We start from the raw sequence: 25,924 nt of genomic DNA, 5'->3' as shown, positions 1-25,924 counted from the left end.
ATACTTCAAAACTCCAGGGGCGCGGTGGCTCAGTGGTAGAGCGTTCACCTCTGGTGCTTGGGGTCCCTGGTTCGATTCCAGCTCGCGCCGTGTGGACTTTGTGGTGGACAAACACCGTGCTCATGGGTTTTCTCAGGGTTCTCCCGTTTCCTCTCACCTTCTTCATTTCACTCATTGCTCATAATCACCGTCTCCTTTAGCCTAACCGGCATAACCATGGGACGTAAATCACAGATCTCATTTCATTTTTCAAAATTCCAATGAATTGTTACAATAAAAATAATCTCTTACCATGGAAGTCCGAAGGGGGCATCCCTTCCTCCGGCTCATGATAATGTGTTAAATTTCCTAAGGGGATAGGAACAGGTGACATGTAAAAATAAAAAAAAAAAATAAAAATACCGATATTGGTGTCGCACAGTTAGTTTTCGGGATGACTACGATGAATAGTGACACACTCGATGCTGTTGAAGTCCAGGTTCAGCCTGTAGTGTGGTGAATATCCGTAGGGGATGGGAAAGGGATGACATGTAAATATGAACAAGAAATATTAGTGTAGAATCCATAATTTTTGGGGTGGCTCAGATGAATAGTGACACTTCCAATGCCATACTGTGAGGGTAAGATATCCCTATTGCCTTAGGGGTGGGAAGGGATGTCATATAAAAATAGTCGAAAAAGAATTAGTGTCGAATCCATAGTCTTCTGCGTTACTGAAGTGAATAGTGACATTTCTGATGCCGTTTAAATCCAACTGGGAAGAGGGTGATATGTGAAGATAATCGTAAACGACCGATATTAGTGTAGACTCCATCGCTGTGATAAGTAGCGACACTTCTGATACCATATAAGTTCAGCTCCTATGGGCATGGAGATTGAGAAAGAATTGGGAAAATTTCTGACCCGTTTGAAATTACTTTTGAACATACTATCCATCTCAAGCCGGGATTTTGTCATCTCACTTTAATTAACAGGTATATTCTAGGGGGTGGCGGTTAGGGAATTTCAAAATTTATGCCAAAATTAAAGTATATTACGGATTTTTTTTATTACACTTCATTGAAATGCATTCCCTAAGAGGGAAGGGAATTCAGGTATTTTCCAGAAACCTATTCTCTCCTTACGAAGAATGGGCCTTTCAGCTAATAATCGATAAATATACACACTCGCGCGCAACGTCATTTCAGATTTTGCCAGGGGTGCCAAGTTTATCCATCCATGTGGCAGTGGCGACTTTAGCAGGGAGGCCGGGTAGGCACGGGTCTACCCCAAAAATTTGAAAAATATATAAACGCTAAAAGATACAAAAAGAGTAAATATATTTTCCACTATTTATATTAATGATGGATAATTATTTAACGAATAACATCAACCACTACTGCGCAAAGTAATTTCCTATGTTATTAAACAATCAAATGTGTATAAGCGAGGGAGCGGGCCTACCCAAAATTAAAATCCTAAAGCCGCCCCTGGCTGTTTCTTTCTTTCATTTTAATATATATATTAGTGTACAATTTCTTAAAAGCATATGTTTCTCAAACTCGTTTGTTCGGACATCTGCTAATTCTAGCTGGGACTGAAATAAAATTGCTATTTTACCTGCAGTGATGTACTGACTGTAATGAGTTTCATGAGATTAATAAAGACAAGATCAGTTATCTGGTTGCTGGAGATCCCATCTTAATTTTCCGTTTACCACAAGCAAATCTGTGTCGATGCCAGAACTGATAATTCTCGTGTTGCTACTGTCTGAGTCGTAATTTTATTGAATGGGAGAGAAAATATAACTGAATTTCAATAGACTGAATTTGTGGTTCCTTTTAGTTTATGTACTTATTATAGCCTATTTATAAATGCGTCTGTGTAATGCATATTGAATTAAAAGTGTTAATGTAAAAAAAAGTACCCCTTATTGATTAGTACTTTGTTTTAAAACCTTCATTTTGTCTCATCGCTACATTTGTCTCTAGAATTTTCTAAAACAACTTGGCAACTACGCTCACCCAGCTCGACTCTAGACTGATGTAGGTCATACAGGCTGCTGCTATCTTTCTCTCTCACTTCTGCTTCCTTTCTTCAGTGAAGATTACTATAGTGTTGCCAACTCAGTCATTTATGACTATATGGTGTCATTTCACGTGTTAGTAAAAATGTTTATTATTATTATTATTATTATTATTATTATTATTATTATTATTATTATTATTATTATTATTATTATTATTATTATTATTATTATTATTTGTAGCACTGATTGAATAAATGCTTTACCAAGTAAAAAGGAAAAAATCATGTTAATCGGATAGCAGCAAATCGTGATCTTTGATAGGCCTATTCTACCTTCCCATAGCTACTGTAATTTCAACGCATAATTAATTGACAGATGATGTGCTAGTGTATTTTCGGCTTGCACTCTGTATTTTTGGTGTTTTACTAGATCAGTACTGCTACATATAGCGAACATATCCACAAACCCTCATCGCTGGTCTATAGTGGTATACGAGGTCTTAGGTTCGATTCTCCAGCACCCATTTTAAATTGCAGTTTTCGTCCTATAGCGCTCGTTGCTGATAAAGAATGAAAACACAAGTGAACCAATCAGTCAGCATTAAATTACCACAAGAGTTGGAACAAAATACTTTAACTAAACATCTCTGATCAATGACATAATCAGAGCGTATTTTTTAAAATCTAATTTCTTGTTAAATTTTGTTAGCTACAAATTGAGCCATAAATTTTAGAAGACATACCCACAGGTATATAAATTTAACCATAATTGCAGAAGATTGGTCATTTTTAGCCCGAATCTCGCTTCATAGCTGGCAACATTGGCGTGAAACCATGTTTGTTATTGATCTTGTTCAAGCCAATGTCGTAGGAGGTTCGTTTGTGAGGCTCAGAAAGGGTGGAAAGTCGTTCGTGTGTATTTTACACACACACACACACACACAAAAAAAAAAAGCTGTATTTTTGTATTTGGAATGTAAATCGTTATAGGAGCCTGCTAAACTATAATCTAAACAACAGTTCATAAGATTGTAAGAAGATTTTGTAGTTGTAATGTAAGCCTACAGATCATAAAAATAATCTACGTTAGTGGGTCCTAACCTTGATTGAGTTCGAGGAAAATAATTAGGAATTGTTCATTTCTTTTTTTCTTCCAATAGTTTGTAATGGACAATTATACAGCAACATTGTGTTGTTTACTTTTTATCGTGTCAAGTGTCATCCTAACCACGCGATCACACACGCACTTCTTCATATTGGTAGATTATAACCTATCATGTCCATGTGAGACAATTTGCTCAATAATGGGTAATCGTTATAGAAACATTTTTTTATTAATATTATTTTGTTAGCTCCAAGGTCAACTGGCTGTTCTTGAAAAAATATTTTTTTAAAAAAAGTTCATTTTTCAGTCAGTTTCGAGAACAATACGACACGTATTTTCTTTTGGACAACCTTGTCTGCAAATGTTATCGTTTAGTAAAAGAAAATCAGCTTGAAACCACTTCTCGTCAGTTAGTAGCATGGGCTCCCTGGCTCATGAAAATGTATTAAACTTCTTAAGATTTTATTAATACAAATAAAAAAAATACCAAACGTAATACAGTAACCAGAGAGATGAGCCCCGCCTAGAAAATTTTCTTCAGGCGCCCATGGTTACTGGACATGATTTAGTATGTTAGGTGACCAGACATCCCGTTTTACATGGGACAGTCCCTCTTTCCAACTGTTCTCTCGTTTTTTTTTTTTCTAATTCTCAAACGGGACGTCTAAATGTCCCATTGTTGAGCAAATATCAATAATGTGTCCGTGTCCTGTAATTATTATTCAAAATATACAATAAATGATCCGAGAAAATTATACAATCTTTCGTTAATGTGACTGCGTGTAGAGCTACATGTATTTTGGTAACAACACTGATCGGCCTCCCAAAATGCATTCTGGGAATTTTGCACTCTTTTCCCCCCACAAAATCATTTGTGTCCCGTTTTTGAAATTAAATTCTTGTCACATACGGCCTTATGCAGAGTCGTTTTGGCGTATTATTAGCGTCATACTAAAGGATTGACTACTGCAGGAAACATATGTTAGTCGAACTCTCTACTGTGGCACTAATCACGAGTCAGAACGACTCTGCATAAGCTTCCTTATGTTTAGCCACGTTCAAGGGCGCCGATCCTGAGGGGCTCGGGGTCCCCAAAGCTCTGTGGATCCCATGTATTTTTACGAATATGTATTTTTATATGCATATTTTGTTATGACATGTATTTTTGTGAATATACAATATTTGGGATAATTTTAATTCAGTTTGTCTTAAAATCCTCTTAGCCACAGACCTGTCCAGTTATACCCTGTACGTTAAAAGGAACCGATGATTAATGAATTATTATGAAAGAACTGATGCAGTAGCGCATCCCCGAAATCGATGGGATCGATAAAGCGGATTAGTAGACCTACTACAAACGTACTTTCATTTCGCCATCATCGTAAATATTTTATCATTATTGACAGCTAACTTGCTGCAAATTCAGAAGCTTCCGTACATTGCAGTCTTCTGTCAATTGTTCATTTGACATAATCCATCTTTAATAGCGTTCATCAATTACAATATTGTTTTTCTTTTTCTATGTTCCATCTTAAGTTCAGCTATCATAATTGGCGATAGACTTCGCGTGATGTCTTCTTCTGTACGAGAGAATTGCCACATTCCTCTTAAATTTCACCTCATATTCTCATTTGTCTGAATATGTTTACGATATAACAGAATAACACCTATGTGAATTATAATTATTGATGGATTTGCTTTTTATAATTTTGAGAAGTATTGCTATAGGTAATTTGAAAACTAGGAGTATATAACTCACAAGTAAACCTTACGTTTGGGTGAATCGAGTTGCTGACTGAGACACATATGAGAAAGTAGTACGAAATGTGGTCAGTATTTCAGTGAAGTTGTAGGTGCGAAGCTCCAGGGGTTTAGGAGATACAGCTACCAGAACATCACATGGAAGTACAGAATAGTCTTCATACAGTTGGAAGTAATAGCTCTGAAAGACCTCTTGTAACGACAAAAGGTGAATAACAAATATATGGGTACATATTAGGACTAGGAGGAAGTCATATATTAAGGGTATACCTGACGGCGGCCATCTTGAAATCCGCCATTTTGAATTAAGGTTAAGTTTTTAAAATAGGAATAGGGTCATGTGATACATGATTTAAGGCGCAAATTTAATCAGAAGAACAATGGTGACGTTAATTTTGATTTACGCGCAATTGGTAAAAAGTTACAGGGAAATTAAATATTGTTGCAGCATATGTATTAGTCCTTTACCCCACCTTGTAAATTTTGTGTTAATGATAATAATTAAATAAAAATCAGGGTGGTAAATATTAGGTCTATGGTAAGAGTTGCCTTGATGGCGGCCCTGTTCAAATCCGCCATTTTGAATCAGACAAAAGTTTTAAATAGTGAGCGAGAAATAGATGTGAACAGGATACAAGAAAAACAACGAAATGGCGTGCAAGTACAGCATCAGAAAACTAATTGTAACGCCACCATTGTATTTCTGATTAACTTCTAGCCCGAAGTCATCCATTGCATTATCTATTCCCATTTAATTTTGTGCTGGTTAATGATAAAGCAAAAATGGTTAAACCGTTGGATTTATGGTAAAATTTGCTACTAATAAGGTGTCACTGTTATGCGTTTTGTTTAAAACTTTTGTCTAATTCAAAATGGCGGATTTGAACATGGCCACCATCAAGGCAACTCTTACCATAGACCTAATATTTATCCACCTGCTTTTTGTTTAATTATTATCATTAATACAAAATTTACAAGATAGGGTAAAGGACTAATACATATGCTGCAACAATATTTAATTTCCCTGTAACTTTTTACCAATTGCGCGTAAATCAAAATTAACGTCACCATTGTTCTTCTGATTAAATTTGCGTCTTAAATCATGTATCACGTGACCCTATTTCTATTTAAAAACTTAACCTTAATTCAAAATGGCGGATTTCAAGATGGCCGCCGTCAGGTATACCCTTACTACATGACTTCTCCCTAGTCCTAATATGTACCCATATATTTGTTATTCACCTTTTGTCGTTACAAGAGGTCTTACAGAGCTATTACTTCCAACTGTATGAAGACTATTCTGTACTTCCATGTGATGTTCTGGTAGCTGTATCTCCTAAACCCCTGGAGCTTCGCACCTACAACTTCACTGAAATACTGACCACATTTCGTACTACTTTCTCATATGTGTCTCAGTCAGCAACTCGATTCACCCAAACGTAAGGTTTACTTGTCAGATTGTACTTTAAAACTCTACAGAATAAAGATTTGTTAATTGCTTAATAAATAAAACATTCATTTCTAGCATATGTCAACTTGATTGACTTTTTATTTGAATTTTTTTTTTTGTTTGCTAGGGCAGTGTTCTTTTGGGTGCTTCAACGCGATATGACCAGGAGAGATGGACTCAAATATTATTGGAAGCAGCAAGAATGTGAGTATGTAGTATGTTTATTTTTGAAATCGTAGAATAGTCCAACTTTCAACATTTTTTTATTATTATTCAAACCATTTTTTGGAGTCTGAATATATTAGAAGCACAATATTCTCCATTATTTGTCGCTTTTAAAAGTAATTGTTTCTTTCTGAGATCAGATCGAAAATTAGAATCTATAAATTTCCCGACAATGTAGACCGTAGATAAATAAATAAATAAACGTTAAGTACGTTATCCGAATCCAGGATAAATCAAGTATAATTAAATGATGCGAAGATATCTGTTGTGTGTGATATATGGTTCGGTAAGTGGTTTCGGTTTTCGGTGGAAGAAACAAAATTTTGGTTTTAACATTACAGATTCACGAAACAGTGGACATTTTCAATATAGAGCTATGTCGTATATTTCTGAATCCAAGACAACCTTCTATGTTTTAACAAAGGATTACAAAAATATATATCTGTAGCACATACTGGGTAAGTTTTAAGAATTTAGTGTACGTACAGAAAAATCAAATCAAACAGAGACCTCCCTTAAAATACCTCACTGGAAGACTCCACTGAATCTGCAAACGTTCAAGGCTAAGGCAGTAAGCGAGGAACTGAGTAAAGGCCAGTGATTGTCTTTAGTGAAGGAAATCTATACTGTGTATGTAGCGCAAGTAAGCGACTCCTTGTTTTTGGACACGAAGTTGTGGAAAAAACATCGTCGTGGATTCAGAAGTATGTAGCCTATGTATTCTTTTCGTGTATCTCATCACGGCATATTTTCTTCGATTTATTAAATAATTCTAAGTAATCGTAAAGTTGGCAGTTTTTATTTCGGTCGTCTTCACGCTCGAGTACAGTAGTCATATAGTAAGAAATTATTACATCTATACTTCCAGGTGGAGAAGCACTGAATGAAAGCCAAAAATTGACATGGCGTGATGCGTAGCAAACGTAATATTTTAATCTACGTTACTGATGGAAATAAATTGGAGAAGCTATTATAAAATACCCTTCTATTTTCTGATGTGTTGAAATGAAGAAAACTTAAGAAACATGAAGTGCGCTAGTTTCGCGTGCTGTTAGCTAATCGTCTGCAGATTACCGATTAGAATATTTTGATCTAATTGAGTCATTGACCGACTATGAACCTTTACAGAGGAGTAAAAAAATAAAAATCTGTAGGTGTCATGTATGGTCTGGACAATGTGTTGGCGTTAGAGCATTTTTCAGCCAAATAGTCCAATTTTAACACGAAAGTGTTAAGCAATGTGGGAGCTGATCATTATGATGAAGCGGACTGAAATTTAAAGCATATCTGTATGAAACTTACACAACAACACCGATAAAGCCTGACAAATGAGCCGCGCTCTAGGCGCCCTAGCACTGCAGTTACGGATGAAAATGCCGCAGCAGTAAGAAATCTAGTGAAAGAGGATCACCATATAACATACGAGGAAATTCACTCTACCTTAAAGATTGGATCATCTGCAGCCCAATCCTCAATAAAAGATTATGTCGGCCTTTCCAAGCGTTGCAGTCACTGGGTCAGCAAAAAGATGACCACGTGGAGTGGTGCCGCTGCGCAGGAACAAAGTAAAGATGTTATAGTATCGTCACAACTGACGAAGCATGGATTTACAACTATGAACTCGAAACAAAACAGTAGTTGACAGTGAAACTCCAAGTTAAACGAGGACAGAACGTAGGTAAAGTTATGCTGGCATCTTTTTTTTCTCTGAGGCTGGTCGTGCAGCAACTATGCAGTTAGATTATTGACATAGAGTGACAGCAGAGCGGTACGTTACTTGCTTCCGTGCGAGTATCTTCGAAGCTTGGTGATTTGCCCACCGAAAATCTCCACTGTCTTACTTTGTTCTTCATCACGACAGTGCACAGTCACACGCAGCAGTGAAAACTTCGAAATTTCTACAGGAAAGTTAAGTCTGTATTCTATTGCACCTAGCGTATTCTCCAGATTTACGTCTATATAACTTTGCCTTCTTTCCAAAACTCAAGAAAAAGCTTCTAGGGCGTCGCCTTGAAACAAGTGAAGAGAGTATGCAGCGTATAATAATGTTATTTCTGACATTCCAGAAAAGGAACTTTTAAAAATATTTGACTCGTGGTTTTTAAGAATGAGAAACTGTATTGATGATAGTGTTCCAATTGCTCTGTTTTCCTTTTCTATTTTATACTTTTCTCTCTCTTGGACTGGATCTCTTCTCCCTTTTCCTAATCTCAAAAGGCGAGGCAGGGGCTGATTTATGCTCTGTACCTAATTCCTTTCAAATTATACATTTCTTTATGTGTTTTTTTCTTTCTTTTTTATTATATAACATTATTTTCGAACACACATAAAACACAAGAAACGAACAGAACACATAAAAACGCATATACATGAAAAAAGAACATACAGGATGTTTTCGTTTCCTTTATTTATTTAATTATTGAACCTGATTATAGAGAATACAGCTGCTGATATTAGGACTGTCCGATATTTAGATTTGGATATCGAAAATCAATATCGACAGAATTTCGAAACTTGATCGACATAATGAAATATCAAAATATTATAGTGCCGAAAATATTGATAGAAAAACAAATTCATTTTGTGGAAGTCTAAATACGAAGCAAGAATAAAGTAGGGCGTCCAGGGATTATCTTAGATTTTGAAACTGCGGATAAAAAGCAAAGAGCACTGCATCTCTATGGGAGTGAGCTATAGGGTCATTTGCCCAAGTGTCTATTTCCTCAAGTCTCTAAACCAGAGTCATTCCCTACAGTGGTTATCTTTTTTCTTAATCTGATGATCATCAACCAAAACAGAAGGGACATCTGCTGCATTCTTAGCAAATATCAGAAATGGAATGGGTGATATTTCGCTGCAGACTATTATGAAATATCTCCGATAGACAGCGTTGCAGAGTGTCAGATAAAATTGTGTTAAAAATATGGTAAACTAAAAACGTAGTTGTTTCAGTGTTTAAAAACGGGGTTTTCAGTGCAATAACAACATAGTTTTCCCATTGACATACAGGTTTACTAATTACAGTACATTACGGATCTATTCATAATTCAATTAGGCCCAAAAGACACATAATCCCTTTTAACAATGGCTGATTCAATTCTACAATGCAGTATTAAATTAGCCACGCAGCATATCTGAACATTGAAATAATAAATAATATGCATCATTTTTATGTACGTTAAGTATTATGTGTATTATATTTCAATTTAGATTTATTAATTGTAACTAGCATTCTTTCTTGTAACTTCAGTAAGGTTCATACTTGCGCTTCGTGCTCGCATGTCACTACCGTCCAATCTACGGTAGATAAACCAAAATCTGCAGGTTAACAATAACAAAGGAATTTAGTATCATTTTTCGAAATAATTAAACTCATTTCAAATAACTACTTCTAGACTGAAACAATACACGGATACAACCCACTCAGAACTGTTTTAGTGCACACATTCATTTATTTTTCAGCAAAGGATTTTTTTATTATTATTAATAAGTACAATATACGAGGAAGAGTCAAAAATTATCTACACTTTTGTCATAACTTTTCTTACATTGCGCACTTTGTCTTCTGTTCTCGCATATTATATTGTTATACTATTGTGGTAATGCTGTGAAAGTGTGATCTTAATTCCTCCATTTTTCTTCCTTCTGTTGCAGATATATCATGGCTGCTCCATTTAGAAGTTTGAACCAAAGAGGAACAACGAGCAGTGATCCAATTCCTCTGGTTGAAGGGTGTCAAAGGGTCAGACATTCATCGCAGACTATCATCGCAATATGGGAGAAGTGCACTATCGAGAAGTTTAAAAGTGGTCGAACAAGTGCAACGCATGAAGAGCGAGCCGGACGGCCATTAACCTCCACTACAGATGACAACATTCAGCAAGCTCGAGAGATGGTTCTGGCGAATCACTATCGATGAGGCAGCAGCTGCTTTGAACAGCAGTCATGTCTCTGCCCATCAAATCATCCACGACGCCGATTTGCCTCAGATTTAGACGTACAAAATGCGGTGCAAAAGTGGATTCACGATCAACCAAAAACCTTTTATTTGGAAGAAACACGTAAGCTCGTTGACCGTTGGACCAAGTGCATTGATAAGGAGGGAGATTACGTAGAAAAATGATGTGCATAGTATAATCCTAGCTTCATGTAAATAAACTGTAGAATGAAAAGTGTAGATAATTTTTGACTCGCCCTCGTATTTTGATTATGCCTAGTTAACTAGTTGAAAGGAAAAGGAAGAATCAATATTCATAACTAGGAATTCTGAAGGAGGAAAAGTAGGCTCTTGCAAAATTCAATTCTCCGGGACTTTACCACCAGCATAGTTTCCTCAGTGTCGCTACATTCATTATGTATTTGTATTATTCAGAAATAGTGATATGCACTCATGTTCAAGAAACTCAGACATTCACTTTCGGAAACTCTATGTTGGAGGGATTTCAGAAAGCATAGGCACATGTTCTTCATTCTTTTGAAATTTTCTGTGCATCAGTATCTATCTGAACATTATAGAGTGAGTAAAGAAATTTCTGAAAAGAAAATAATTACTGTACATTGTATATATGTCAACATGTTTTGCAAAGCCCTTCCGTATATGTCTGTTGTCTGAAATTCTTCCTTGCTTCTCGATTGAAATTCCTTTAGTAACAGTATATCAGGGGCGTATCTAAGAGGGTTGGTGGGGGTTTAACCCATTGCATTGAACTTTCATGTACTACTTAAATAAGGTGGATTTCAGACTTAAATTTTGGAAAAGTGACAATCTTCATGTGTGGAGGACTTAATTTATAGGCATTAATTACATCGATTCCAAATGTTTAGAAAATTTTTAACAGGCTACAGTGTGTATATCCAGGGAAACGAGATAAAGGGATATTTTAACCGAACCGTGAAGGAAATGTAGAGACGAGTACTTCAAGCACCACACCATAACTGCATTGGACAGGAGACCTGAATGACATCCCCGACTGTATTTTATACATTTCCAAAGTTTTACAGAGTGGTGTATTGTATTGCATAGTGTACCTCAAGAACTTTGAAAGGGGGAGATAAGATAAAATTCCAAATATTTTATTATTTGTAAATAAAGAAGGAAAACCAAGTTTACTTATTTTAGTTAAATAATGTGGAGAGGGAATATCGGGATTTAGTATTTGGAACCTGAATATCAAGAAGAGGAGGAAACATGTCAAGAGTGCGCGGGAAGAACGATGAAAATAAATTTTCCCATGTAAAACAGTTAAAAAAAAACTGGTATCTCAGGAATGTAAAACTATAACTTTCATCGTTCGTCCCACGTATTCTTCATATTTATGTAGAGAGAGGGAGTGTCAGGAAGAGAAGTGAACATGAACTCTACGAAACACAACAGGATGATATTATTATTATCATAGTTATTACATATCCCCTCCCATCGAATATTTTTATCTAAGACTATGTACTATCTCTTAATTACGCTTAAAGGCTATGGGAGACATTGATGAATGAAAGAAATTAGTGATAATACAAGAATCGATGACATTAACAATATTACCAAGAGAGACCATCCCCACGAGGTTTGTTTACCACAAAATATAACTTGCACTTGCCGGGATTAAACAGCCCTCATCAGAAGTGAGCTACTGTATGTATATACCACAAGTGTTGCTTGGAAACAAGATTTGGGGCTATCTGATTTAGAAAGGTTGTACATTCTTATTGGAGTTTTTCTTTTTTTGTCTCTGTATTGCCTAGAAATCTACAGGCAGGTTTTAGGGTACAACCTTTAATTGTACCATAATGATACTGTTAAGAATGGGAAAAAATCCCGAAATTGAATAAAAGTTAGTCTACATAGCAAGTTATCATGGTATAATCAAAACAATTCCTGTTTCATCTATTACTTTTGGAAGGCGAGAATTGTAATTTTTCGAGGGCGTTGCATCCATGTGTCGCGGGCCGGCGGTATGCGTTTGCGTAGACCGGCAACCACACAAGAGAGTTTAGTAATTAACCAAAATACTCCTAATTGGTCAACAAAGTTTCTGCAAAATCACCAATTATAACACGAGCGGCAAAGCTATACTGGAACAGGAACTCAGCTAACAACCAATCTGAAGATCTTAGCTTTTAGAAGGTAGCTATGGCCTCGGCCAAGACTTAACTTCTAACTAGACAACGGTGGAATCGTTATCTCGACGAAAACTTTATAGTTACCAACCCCTGGGGATATCACTTAAAGCAAAACTCAGAAATAAAGTTCCTTGCAGTAAGCCTGCAGTTTATTGTTCCTAAGGTTATTACAAGTCCACGAGCTTGGGGCGCTAAGTGTGGTTATATGTGTGGTAAATAGTTTGACTTACGTAACGGGTTCCAATCGATAATCACTGCACAGAGAAGCACAAAATAAAATAAAACTTCACTAGACTGGGAGGGCACGAGTCAGTCCTAGTGGAAGGTTAGGTGCAAAGGTGTAACTATTTGATTTTTCGTATTTTTAGCCCAGCTAGGCAATGAACCTAGAGTCTGTCAAAACACACATCAAATAGGGGAGTGACAGAACTTCGACCGTCAACTTCCTAAGCTCGCCAGCAGTTTCTGGGCGCACAGGTCCCGGCTGGAGCTAGCTTTCAGAAGTAGATTGCCAAGTTCGAAGGAGGTAACTTTGACCGTCAGTTTCCTAAGCCGACCAGCAATTATGGGCAGACCCCTGGCTGTCGTCGAGCTTTCAGAAACAGAGTGCCAAGCTAGCCACTAGGATAAGGTATGGATGGAACCAAGAGTGTAGAGAGGCCTCCGGAGGAGCCGAGAGTGAGAGGCAGAATGACGGCTAGGACAGCTAGGAACTTACTCGGAAATCCTGGGCTGAATCGTGCCTAAGACATTGCGGACTCCGTCTAGATAGCACGACTCTGAGGAGCCTCAGGAAAGGGACGTTGTCCAACGATCGAGCCAAAAACACGAGTTTTTAAGGGCCTCGATCAGCTGTGCACACGGCACCAATTTACGTCTCGTGTGCATGATTGTAACGCGTGCAGACATTGCACTCGGGCCGTGAGGTCAGAGGTTGGACATGCGTGGTAGTCCGAAAGTTCCCTGGGGAGGAACCCAAGAGTAGCCAGCAGCCTGAAAAGAAAGCTGATTGGTGTTCACACGACACTAAGGGCAAAGTCAGCTGAGAAAAGTGCTTGTCCGAGGGGCGGAGAGAAAAGCAATTGGAACACGTCATGCTCCTAACACCAAGATTGGTTTACAATAGGGTGCCTGGGCGGCGCTAAATGAGAAGAGAAGATTATGTTGGTGCGCATGCGTGTATATGTATTCCGTGTTCTTGGATGTGTTATCCCCAAACTCTGGCAGGGTAGTATACATCGAGATATACAATATTCATACATTGAATCACTTAATATTCATACATTGAGTCACTTAAAATATAGAACATAAATGGTTTCAATTACTAAAGAACAAAGATTTTATATATGTTTGAACCAAGGATCTTCTAACTGTAATTTATTTGTAGACCCTTCTAAGATAACATCTATAAACATCTGCAGTTTGAGGACAGAAAAATAATCTTTTTAGAAGCAAAAATGAAAAGATTTTTAAACACACAGATTATATGGACTTCGTTAAAAGTCTTCTACCACTAATAATAATAATAATAATAATAATAATAATAATAATAATAATAATAATAATAATAATAATAATAACTAATACAAGACTACATATATGTCAGACACTGAGCCAGACATCTCCCTGTTACAGAGGGAATGTTGTTATCTATCAGATGGTTGACCTCGGAGGTCAAGAAGGGGAAACTCGGACGCTCAGACGGGAAGAACGAAAAAGTCTTTCGTTTTGACTAAGAGAAAAAAACTCAACACGAATTTGTATTTTAAAAGAAGTAAATGAAATACGAATTCTGTTGCAGTTTGAAAAAAAAGAAAAAGTATTCGCAAAAAGAATTTGCGAATCTGCGGACACTACAGTCCTTCCTTCTAGGGAAAGAAAAATTTTAACTGTAAGGCAAAAATTTTTCGTACTAACTACAATCAAAAAGAATTTTTTTTAAATCAAAAATAAATTTTAACGGGTTTTCATAGACCGAGTAACTCTGATTAAGATTAGGTGAATCATCATCTTGTGATACCTCATTAAATGTTATTTCACCAGAAGCAGCTCGATAAGTAGCACTAAGAGCTGGACTATTTGATTGTACACCTGCAGTGATTGTTAGTTTGAAACATATGGTTCTAATGCAATCAGAATTACATCACTTGTCTCTATGTCTACAACAATTAAACTTAAAACTACAATATACACTAAGAAATATTAAAATGGTAAACGTCAAAATAGAATACGAAAATACATGATTAATCTGTTTCATTTGCCATTCTTGTTCATTGATTAACCTTTCAACATCCTCAACACGATGGCTGGCATATTGCAAATCTGTAACCTTGTGTATAATATGATTTAAAGGCAAAGTAAATTCCATATCCTTAATATTAAGCTTTGAGTTTGAAAATATACAACAATCAATGCTATCATTTAGTAGTGGAAACAGATCTTTACTTGTATTGTTAGTGACATAAATTTCTTGAGAAGTAATCAAAGAATTTGGACCATAAGCTTTACAGTTTTTGTCTAATATCAATTTACCAGTTTTACGAATCAAAACAGTTTTTGACACATCATTACTACATACTATTGTTAATTTTTCAGGGAATGGCGAAGCATATAGCCATTCATTATTATCTAAAGAAGTCCACAAAATATTCTGTAATTCTACAATGCGTCGATTGCAATCTGCAGGAATCGATTTAACAAAATCAATTAGTTTTACTTCACAATCTTCATTACTATGTGTAGGTTTCAACGGAAATGTTTGTTTACACACTTGAAAAAGTAGTTAATTCTTTACAAGCATTAAACGTACTTTCATCAATTTTACCGTAATATTGTTTAGACACTTCAATAACCAAATAAGCATTTTGAGGTTGTATGAAGAAATACTTGCTATCTTTAAGCGCAATAGAAAATGGTATCAATTTATACATGTTAAACCTTAATCCATCAGTCAATGGTAAATTAATTACATAACCAAGAATTTTATTATTAATAAAAATAATTGATCTGGATATCTTTATTAATGTATAACATGGGAATTCATAAGTGTCTGACTACAAGTATTGACTACGTTTAATAGACAACACAGTGTTATTAATAGTTTTCAAAAGAGTATTTGATAATAATTAACATCTGAAATGACATCTGATTTAATTATCGTAAATAATAAACTTGAATATTAATCTTAAATAATAGTCCTTGATAATTAACATCTGAAATACAAAAATGAGAATTTTTAGATTTCAACCAACCAAATTAAATTTATGAAGTTAATTAACACCATTAAATATTCCTCTTTGGTATTTCACCATGTTTTTTAAATCATATTGAATTTGCTCAACCTTGTGGAGTTTTCGTGTGATTACACTTAATTGAGTTTCTTGACGAGAATAACCAAAATATATAACCAAAAGCTTTTTTAAAGATAATCAAACAAGCAGACAAGGCTGAGGCAGCAGAGAGGATGTCTCATGATGGCTGCGAACAAAAATGGAAACATCATTACCTACTAATAATATAATTTTAACCTATTAGCATGAACTACAAGAAATTTTCTTTTTCTTTCTATGGTACAATTAACACCTCTAACTTTAACTACTTTGTATGGACCGATCCACTGTGATCCTAATTTCTTGGATCGTTCTCTTCTGACAGATTCATCTTTAAGCAAAACTTGATCTCCTACTTTAAACAATTGATCTTTATGAGAGGCGGTTTTATCATATTGTTCTTTGTTCTTAACGTTTGAGTTTTGATTTAGCTAACTCGTAACTGTTCTGAAGCTTCTGCTTGAGAGTCTTGAGACAATCATCATACGCGTAATTTATGTCGGTTGTTTGTTTCTGTAATATACCAGGGATGTTAGCCATCCGGCCAAACATCAACTCGTGTAGTGTATAGTCACTGAATGCGGAGTTGTATTGTAAGAAAAAGCAGCGTATGGCAACCAGACGTCCCAGTCCAGTTGGTTTTCAGACACACAATGCCTCAGATACTCAGCAAGAGATCTGTGAACTCTTTCCACAAAGTTGGTTTGAGGGTGGAATGTACTAGAATGTAGTTTCTTAATTTGTAACATGCGACACATTTTCTTAAAGGTATCGCTCATAAAATTTGTACCCTGATCGATCGGTTAGAATGGTTTGGGGTACACCGAAAACACAAATGAATTTGGTAACAAAGGCTTCAGCTACGGCTTGTTGCTGTAAGGCAATGGTTACTAAATATTTGGATAGTTCGTCTTGACAGGTTAATATGTATTTATTCCCGAGAGAACTCTCAGGGAACGGCCCTACTATATCGAAAGCGCATTTCTCAAAAACTACGTCCGGAGTGGTTGTGATAACCATCGGAAGTTTGACATTAGGCTGAGTGAGTTTGTTCATCTGACACGACTCACATTTCTTGATATACTCTTCAACGTCAGTGTTTAATCTTTTCCATGATTTCGGATCGATATTATTCAACTCTGAGTATGCTTTAATTTTGGCTATAGTTCGATGTATACCTTGGTGTCCACCGGTAGGAAGGTTGTGAAACTCCTTAAGAATCCTATCTTTTGTTTCTTCATCAAAGGGAGAAGGTTGTCCTTCTGGATATAAATAAGCAATACGACTGAATGCATCAGCATTAGTGTTGCGGACACCGGCTTTGTAAACAATCTTGTAATTGTATTCCTCTAATTTAATTCTCCATCTTAAAAGTCTTCTACTAGGGTCTTTTTCACTAAACACCCAAAGCAAAGGTTTATGATCAGTCACAAATGTTGTTTCTTTTCCAAATATGTAAGAACGGAATAGTTTGGCTGCCCAAACTATCGCAAGTAATTCACGCATGGTTGTGGAGTAATTTCGTTCAGCACTATTGAGGGTACGACTGGCATAGGCGATTGGTTTGTCTTGGCCAATCTGGCCCTGAGACAAGATGGCTCCAATCGCGACTTCTGAGGCGTCACAGGTAATAATGAAGGGACGACTCATGTCAGGATATTGAAGGAGAGGGGGTGATGTCAATTTCTTAAAGTTTGAAAAGCTAGTTCTTGCTTGGTTCCCTAATTAAATGGAACGTCTTTCTTTAGTAAAAAGGTGAGATGTTTGGCTATATTGCTATAACCTTCGATAAATCTACGATAGTAAGAACTCAATCCTAAAAATCCACGTAATTGTTTGACATTTTTCGGTTGAGGAATATGCAACACTTTCTCAATTAAGCGGGGGTCTGGTTTCAGACCTTGATATGTGATTTGAGGCCCTAAATACGTTATTTCCTTTCTGAGCAATTCACATTTATCAGGCTGAAGTTTGAGGTTGTAGGTTCGAAACTTATCAAATACAAGTTTCAATCGCGACATATGTTCTTTTAAATTTCTACTATATATACAACAATCGTTCAAATAAGAAAAGCACTTTAATCCTTGTAATCCGGATAAAACAATATTCATCATTCTCTAAAAAGTTGCGGGGGCACCGCATAAACCAAAACTCATTCGATTATACTCATAATGACCATATGGGGTACAGAAGGCCGTTTTTGCTACGATCTTCAGGTCTAATTCTAATTTATTGGAACGAACTGGCTAAGTCCAAGGTAGCAAAAATACTTAGATTGCCCTAACTGATCTAAAATCTCAGTAATATTCGGTAAAGGAAAACTATCACCAATTGTAATCTGGTTTAGTCTACGAAAATCTAAACATACGAATCTTAGGTTTGCCTGAGGCATCCATCCTTTTCGCCACTATCAATATCCGAAAATTCCAAGGACTCTTACTTGGGGAAATTATACCTTTATCTAACATCTTATCGATTTGATTTTGTACTTCTGCGTTATGTACTTCAGGAATGCGGTACGGTTTCTGAGTTACAACGGTATCTCGTTTGTCTGGATGAATAGGAATGCTATGTTCAATCACGCCAGTATACGAGAGCTTGTCTCCCTCTAAATAAAATAAATCATGGTATTCCTCACAATGCGATAATATTAAAGCTTTTTCTTCAGCATTCAAATGATCTAATCGCAAGTTTTTCCTAAGTAATTCTAAACACGATTTTAACCCTCTAGTTTGGTTTACATTATCAGACTTGTTCAATACATAAACATTAGGACAATTCGTCATTGTTTCACTGGAGGAATTTGTACATCTACTTCATTTTCAGTCAAATTCAAAATACTAGTGACACATTTGTTATGAAACGCTTTCACTATAGCGTCAGGCATTAATACACCGTCTGCCAAAGTACGTTTTGATAAAAATCCTAGTCCATTATTCTCAGTCCTAATTTCAATTAGTTTTTCTGTACGTGCAGGGACCTTAACTCGAGTGCCTACATCTATTTTCAATTCAGCTTGTCCGTCATATGAAATCACACAATTATGTTTGAGAAGAAAATCTCTACCTATTATACCGGCTACATTAGGAGGTAATAAGTCACTTCGCATTACATGAAAAGTATGGGTCACTATTTTCACCTATTTCTAATCTAAGATCTAATGTACCTAAAGTATGGGCATGAAAATTATTGAATCCATGCACCGGAGTGGATTCACATCTATGAATCTTTTTCAACATTGACTCACATAAATGGCTATACTTGATGAGCGAAAGATCTGAGCCTGAATCTAATAACATCTCATAATTCTTATTCAAATCCATCATTCATACTTTTATTTTACCCTTTTCGTCAATTATACTCTTGGTGGAACATTGGCATAATTGGTCGTAACGTCCAATTGTATCAGACTTAACAGAATGTCTATCAACGCGATCAGATTGCTGAGGTGGTTTCATCTTCGTACAACTATTTCTTGTTTCTTCTGCGGAACAAACGAAAATCTTAGCCCTATTACTTTGATTTTTACTGCGATCAACACGTTTTTCAATTTTCCCTTTTGAAGACCTATGTTTCGATAAACAACACAAAGATTTATTCTGACTAAAAGTTTGTGGCTTGGTGCTGTATTCAGCACGACACTTATCTCTTAAATTACATTCATGCGTGTCAATGACGGGATGACGACGCGGCGAAACAGCTTTCGGTTTAGGTCGCGGAGAAGGTGTGCGCGGTGTACGGCGCTGAGGACAAACACACTGAGCGACGCGGGGAAGGACTACGCGCTGGGCGATGCTGAGTGCGACGCGGAGAATGACTATGCGACCGGCGACGCGGAGTGTGACGCGGAGAATGAGTACACCCTGGGCGATGACACTGAGAATGGCGCGGAGAAGGATCTCGCGCTGGGCGACGCTGAATGCGACGCGGGGAACGGCTTCGCGTTTTGCGGCAATGAGAACAACGCGGAGAACTCTTGTTCTGTCGGGTACAAACATGGATACGTTTCTTCGCACAAGTATGGGTACGCTTTTCACGACAATGATAGGAGTGTGTACAACGCAAAGCACAACAAGATTTGGAATCCTCAATTGTACTACTTTCTCTACAATGTTTATCATGCTCATCTTCATGAGAATCTACTGAATGTTCACAATCTTCTAAACAATGAACCTTTTTCTTAAATTTAGCCCTATCGTTACGAGAACGAGAAGAGTGATGGGAATCTCTGGGTTTACCTTCAGAACTCTTATTATGGGAAAATTTCCTATTTCCTTTCATTTCTGACTTGTCATGACTATGGTTTGAAGAATTTGCCCTATCTTCATTTCTAGAATCTAATGGTTTTCGTCTCTTCAATATGTGCGACTCTTCAACTAGAGCGAAATCAACTAATTGCGCGAACTTATCTTCTTCTGTACTTTTACCACGAATTACTGTTTGAATGCGAGGATCGCTAATTCCCTGGACAAAAGATGCTTTTGTCAAATGATCAATGAGTGCGTGAGCACCGGCTCTTTACGATTCACGACAGATTTTTGAAGAAGCAGCCTTCAGATCAGCTCGAATTACATCTAGTTTACTAGCCCATGAGCTAATACTCTCATTTTTGCCTTGCCTGGCAGAAAACAATAAATAAGCATAATAATCAATGGATCTATGCGTAGCGTAATTCTCTTCTAAAATTTCCTTACTGCTTCCCAAGAATTCCTGTTTACTCTGATTAAAATACGGTTTCTAGGTTCTCCTAAAATTTTCGACTTAATAAATTTCAACAATACAGGCTTATCACGGGGGTTAACTAACCCTAAAGCAATAAATTGTCTTAACTTAGAACGATCTCCTGTAAATGGTTCTACAATAACTTGAATCGCGTGAGAAACTTTAACATATTCCGATTGTACTGAATTGCCGTCGGCTTCTGCCATGTTTAAAAATTCAAATATACGTGCCTACGTGGAAACAACAAATTAAATGAATCAATTCCAAGAGATTCTGCGAAAATTCGTAAGGTTTGAGCAACAATGGTTTCTCAGAGGAATGTCTTACTAAATCTATCTCTAAAAATGAATTCACGATGAGTTTATCACCTGTATGGGGCTTTAAATGCCTAATTTTCAACACTAATTTGCACTGCACCTAATAATCACTAATATCACTTAATGAACTGGATTCACTAATGTGCGTGTGGCGTCACGAACAGTGAGCAGGATGTTTTGCTGATTGATGGCCAAACAACAAAAGCCTCCTTTTCCCATTTCGCTTCCGCCAAGGAGGATGGAATGAAAGTTAAACAGATGGAAAACTTTCAGCACACAATAAACTTCACACATGCAAAATGCACATGCACATAACACAGTTCACTAAAAACAACTTAAACTGGTATCAAAGTTTACGCCCTCACGATTGTTCCAGATATCCTAAGGTTGTTCAAGATATCCTAGTGTTGTTCAAGATATCCTAGGGTTGTTCAAGATATCCCACTAAGCTGACACCAAATTTATGTGGCGGGCCGGCGGTATGCGTTTGCGTAGACCGGCAACCACACAAGAGAGTTTAGTAATTAACCAAAATACTCCTAATTGGTCAACAAAGTTTCTGCAAAATCACCAATTATAACACGAGCGGCAAAGCTATACTGGAACAGGAACTCAGCTAACAACCAATCTGAAGATCTTAGCTTTTAGAAGGTAGCTATGGCCTCGGCCAAGACTTAACTTCTAACTAGAGAACGGTGGAATCGTTATCTCGACGAAAACTTTATAGTTACCAACCCCTGGGGATATCACTTAAAGCAAAACTCAGAAATAAAGTTCCTTGCAGTAAGCCTGCAGTTTATTGTTCCTAAGGTTATTACAAGTCCACGAGCTTGGGGCGCTAAGTGTGGTTATATGTGTGGTAAATAGTTTGACTTACGTAACGGGTTCCAATCGATAATCACTGCACAGAGAAGCACAAAATAAAATAAAACTTCACTAGACTGGGAGGGCACGAGTCAGTCCTAGTGGAAGGTTAGGTGCAAAGGTGTAACTATTTGATTTTTCGTATTTTTAGCCCTGCTAGGCAATGAACCTAGAGTCTGTCAAAACACACATCAAATAGGGGAGTGACAGAACTTCGACCGTCAACTTCCTAAGCTCGCCAGCAGTTTCTGGGCGCACAGGTCCCGGCTGGAGCTAGCTTTCAGAAGTAGATTGCCAAGTTCGAAGGAGGTAACTTTGACCGTCAGTTTCCTAAGCCGACCAGCAATTATGGGCAGACCCCTGGCTGTCGTCGAGCTTTCAGAAACAGAGTGCCAAGCTAGCCACTAGGATAAGGTATGGATGGAACCAAGAGTGTAGAGAGGCCTCCGGAGGAGCCGAGAGTGAGAGGCAGAATGACGGCTAGGACAGCTAGGAACTTACTCGGAAATCCTGGGCTGAATCGTGCCTAAGACATTGCGGACTCCGTCTAGATAGCACGACTCTGAGGGGCCTCAGGAAAGGGACGTTGTCCAACGATCGAGCCAAAAACACGAGTTTTTAAGGGCCTCGATCAGCTGTGCACACGGCACCAATTTACGTCTCGTGTGCATGATTGTAACGCGTGCAGACATTGCACTCGGGCCGTGAGGTCAGAGGTTGGACATGCGTGGTAGTCCGAAAGTTCCCTGGGGAGGAACCCAAGAGTAGCCAGCAGCCTGAAAAGAAAGCTGATTGGTGTTCACACGACACTAAGGGCAAAGTCAGCTGAGAAAAGTGCTTGTCCGAGGGGCGGAGAGAAAAGCAATTGGAACACGTCATGCTCCTAACACCAAGATTGGTTTACAATAGGGTGCCTGGGCGGCGCTAAATGAGAAGAGAAGATTATGTTGGTGCGCATGCGTGTATATGTATTCCGTGTTCTTGGATGTGTTATCCCCAAACTCTGGCAGGGTAGTATACATCGAGATATACAATATTCATACATTGAATCACTTAATATTCATACATTGAGTCACTTAAAATATAGAACATAAATGGTTTCAATTACTAAAGAACAAAGATTTTATATATGTTTGAACCAAGGATCTTCTAACTGTAATTTATTTGTAGACCCTTCTAAGATAACATCTATAAACATCTGCAGTTTGAGGACAGAAGAATAATCTTTTTAGAAGCAAAAATGAAAAGATTTTTAAACATACAGATTATATGGACTTCGTTAAAAGTCTTCTACCACTAATAATAATAATAATAATAATAATAATAATAATAATAATAATAATAATAATAATAATAATAATAATAATAATAATAATAATAATAATATAACTAATACAAGACTACATATATGTCAGACACTGAGCCAGACATCTCCCTGTTACAGAGGGAATGTTGTTATCTATCAGATGGTTGACCTCGGAGGTCAAGAAGGGGAAACTCGGATGCTCAGACGGGAAGAACGAAAAAGTCTTTCGTTCTGACTAAGAGAAAAAAACAACACTCAACACGAATTTGTATTTTAAAAGAAGTAAATGAAATACGAATTCTGTTGCAGTTTTAAAATGAAAAAAAAATAGAAAAGAAAAAGAAAAAAGAAAGAAAGAAAGAAAGAAAATAATATTCGCAAAAAGAATTAGCGAATTTGCGGACACTACACATGGTAGACTGGGAATCTCAGTGAAGCCAAGGTATGAAATTATTAGAACTGAATACTTTAAAGTTTTAAATTTCACAGGTAGCAAAAGAAGTTATTCCTCATAATATAGAACATATCTTCACGTTCTGGCAGAAATTATTAGACGAATCAATGCTATTGCAACTTTCCGTCACACTTTATCTATTCTTGGAACTAGCTATTTTCTATGTGAGATACAGAAAATAGGCTGCTTAAAAGTTGCAAGAAATAGCTTTTGTCAAAAACTACAATTACAAGATTTGCAAGCTATTTCCTTTGTCAAATAAATTATGTACCTGTGAAGCAGTTCTTAAAAAAATCACTGGGTTACTCTAGTTTCTGATAAAATTATGTACCCGTGAAGCAGTCCTCATAAATTTTTACTAGTTTACTGTAGTTTCTAATGTTCTCATCTGATTTTACATATTTTCTCTTCCTCTTCTTTCTTTCTTTCCTCTTCTCAATTTCAGGTTCGGGCCGCGGTGGCTCAGTGGTAGAGCGTTCACCTCTGGTGCTAGGGGTATCGGGTTCAAACCCTGCTCCCGCCAAGTGAACTTTGTGGTGGACAAACACCGTGTGCGTGGGTTTTCTCGGGGTTCTCCTGTTTCCTCCCACTTTCTTCATTCCACCATTTCATTCATTACTCATTATCACCGTCTCCTTTAGCCTAACCGGCATAACTGTGGGACGTAAAACTCAAAAATTTCATTTCATTTCATTTCAATTTCAGGTTCGAGACTTGAAATTTGATGTTTGTCTTTCTCATTTAAACTAATTTGAGATGTGTTTAAGCGTTTTCTGATATTTTAGTAAAAAAAGAAAGAAAAGTGGTGGGAAAAAAGGTAGGGACTGCAATTATTATGATAAGATGTCACCCTATACGTATTTTTTTATATCTGGCTTAGAAAGAAAGAAAAAAGATGAGAATCACAGTTACAATAAGATGTTCATATTTTTGGATCCCTGAAGATTAGAGGCATGAAACTTGGTATTTGAACTGAAATTCGGTACTTTATAGGTTCATGGGATGTGAGTCCGTAGGCCGATCGAACACGGGTTTGGGGGCGAAGTTCCCTGGTACTTGATATGTTCAATGTATCTCTGCATTCAGGACGGTTAGTATTTGAACTGAAATTCTGAGTGCTTGTAGGTTTATAAGGTGCGAGGCAGTAGCTGAACAAATCCAAGAGTCTGAGGGTGAAGCACCCACCTAGTCGAAGTATTACAATGATTAGGATTTTTTTAAATCTTTTTTTTTTTTTTGCCATAGATAGATAGAGTGATTATCTCGAGGGAGTTCTTTGATGGAGGTGATGCGCCAACCGGAAGTAGTAGAAATGAACCATTTCGAGTTAACATATTTACCACTGTAGAGGAAAAACATTAATAGACAGAGATAAACGGTTTTCTGAAATCGATTACACGTTTCAAGGACAACTTTCATCTTCATCCTTAACACTCTAGTAAAACCAGAATTTGTAGAAATAAGCCACTCTTGTTTTAACGTTGATCACTATATAGCAAAAATTGTAATAGGTAGCGAAAACCTGATTTCGTAATCGATTAAACGTTTCAAGGACAACTTTCATCTTCATCCTTAACATTCTAGAATAACCGGAAGTAGAAATTACTCACTTCCAGTTATAATGTTTATCACTATAAATTAAAAACGGTAATAGATAGCGAAAAGTGATTTTCTGTAATCAATTAAGTGTTCCAAGAATATATTCATTCTCAACACTAATCTGTCTACTCAAACCGGAATTGAAAGAACCATACAACTTCTATATTCCATATAAAATGATAAAAATATTACGTAATCCTCTTTACGGTCTTTGAGTTTATTATAATAATACATTCATATCTGGGAATTCCGCAAATTAAAAATGAAACTCGATGTTTGAACTGAAATTCGGTATGCTTACAGGTGTATGAGATCGGAGGCGTAGGCCGTAGGCCGAGAAAACACGGCGGTTTCTGGGCGAAGTCCCCAGATAACCGAAGGCTAGTTATTAAATACATATTTTATCGTATTCTGATTATACACACAGTAGCAGAAGTTTCCGTTCTCCTCACGGGAAGATAAGGTATAATAAATATAAAACCTGAAATTTAAATTGTCACACTCGGCACTTTATGTATAAATAGAAGGAAATTCCAATATAATAAATACGACCTTCTTTCTGCTCTTGAAACACGTGTTCCCTTATTTTTAATTAAGAATCTATGTACCGAATTCCCAGGGATGTAACCACGGGGGGGGGGGGAATCGGGGCCAGCCCCCCCCCCAAATGA

General features: G+C 36.9%; 1 protein-coding gene across 1 annotated transcript in view; it reads left to right on the top strand.

Moving 5' to 3' along the window:
- The first annotated feature begins 6,456 nt into the window (after positions 1-6,456).
- Positions 6,457-25,924, top strand: part of LOC145676591 (uncharacterized) — a 192,536-nt gene continuing 173,068 nt past the window's right edge. The window contains exon 1 of the mRNA XM_081747425.1: positions 6,457-6,531. Within this exon, the coding sequence (XP_081603551.1) occupies positions 6,482-6,531 (50 nt within the window). The 5' untranslated portion in view covers positions 6,457-6,481. The remainder of the gene's footprint in view (positions 6,532-25,924) is intronic.

Source organism: Thermobia domestica, unplaced genomic scaffold, assembly GCF_964235325.1.
Source record: "Thermobia domestica unplaced genomic scaffold, izTheDome1.hap1.1 HAP1_SCAFFOLD_234, whole genome shotgun sequence".
NCBI lineage: Eukaryota > Metazoa > Arthropoda > Insecta > Zygentoma > Lepismatidae > Thermobia > Thermobia domestica.
The sequence above is the reverse complement of the archived record's forward strand: the minus strand, read 5'-3'. Positions and strand labels throughout refer to the sequence as shown.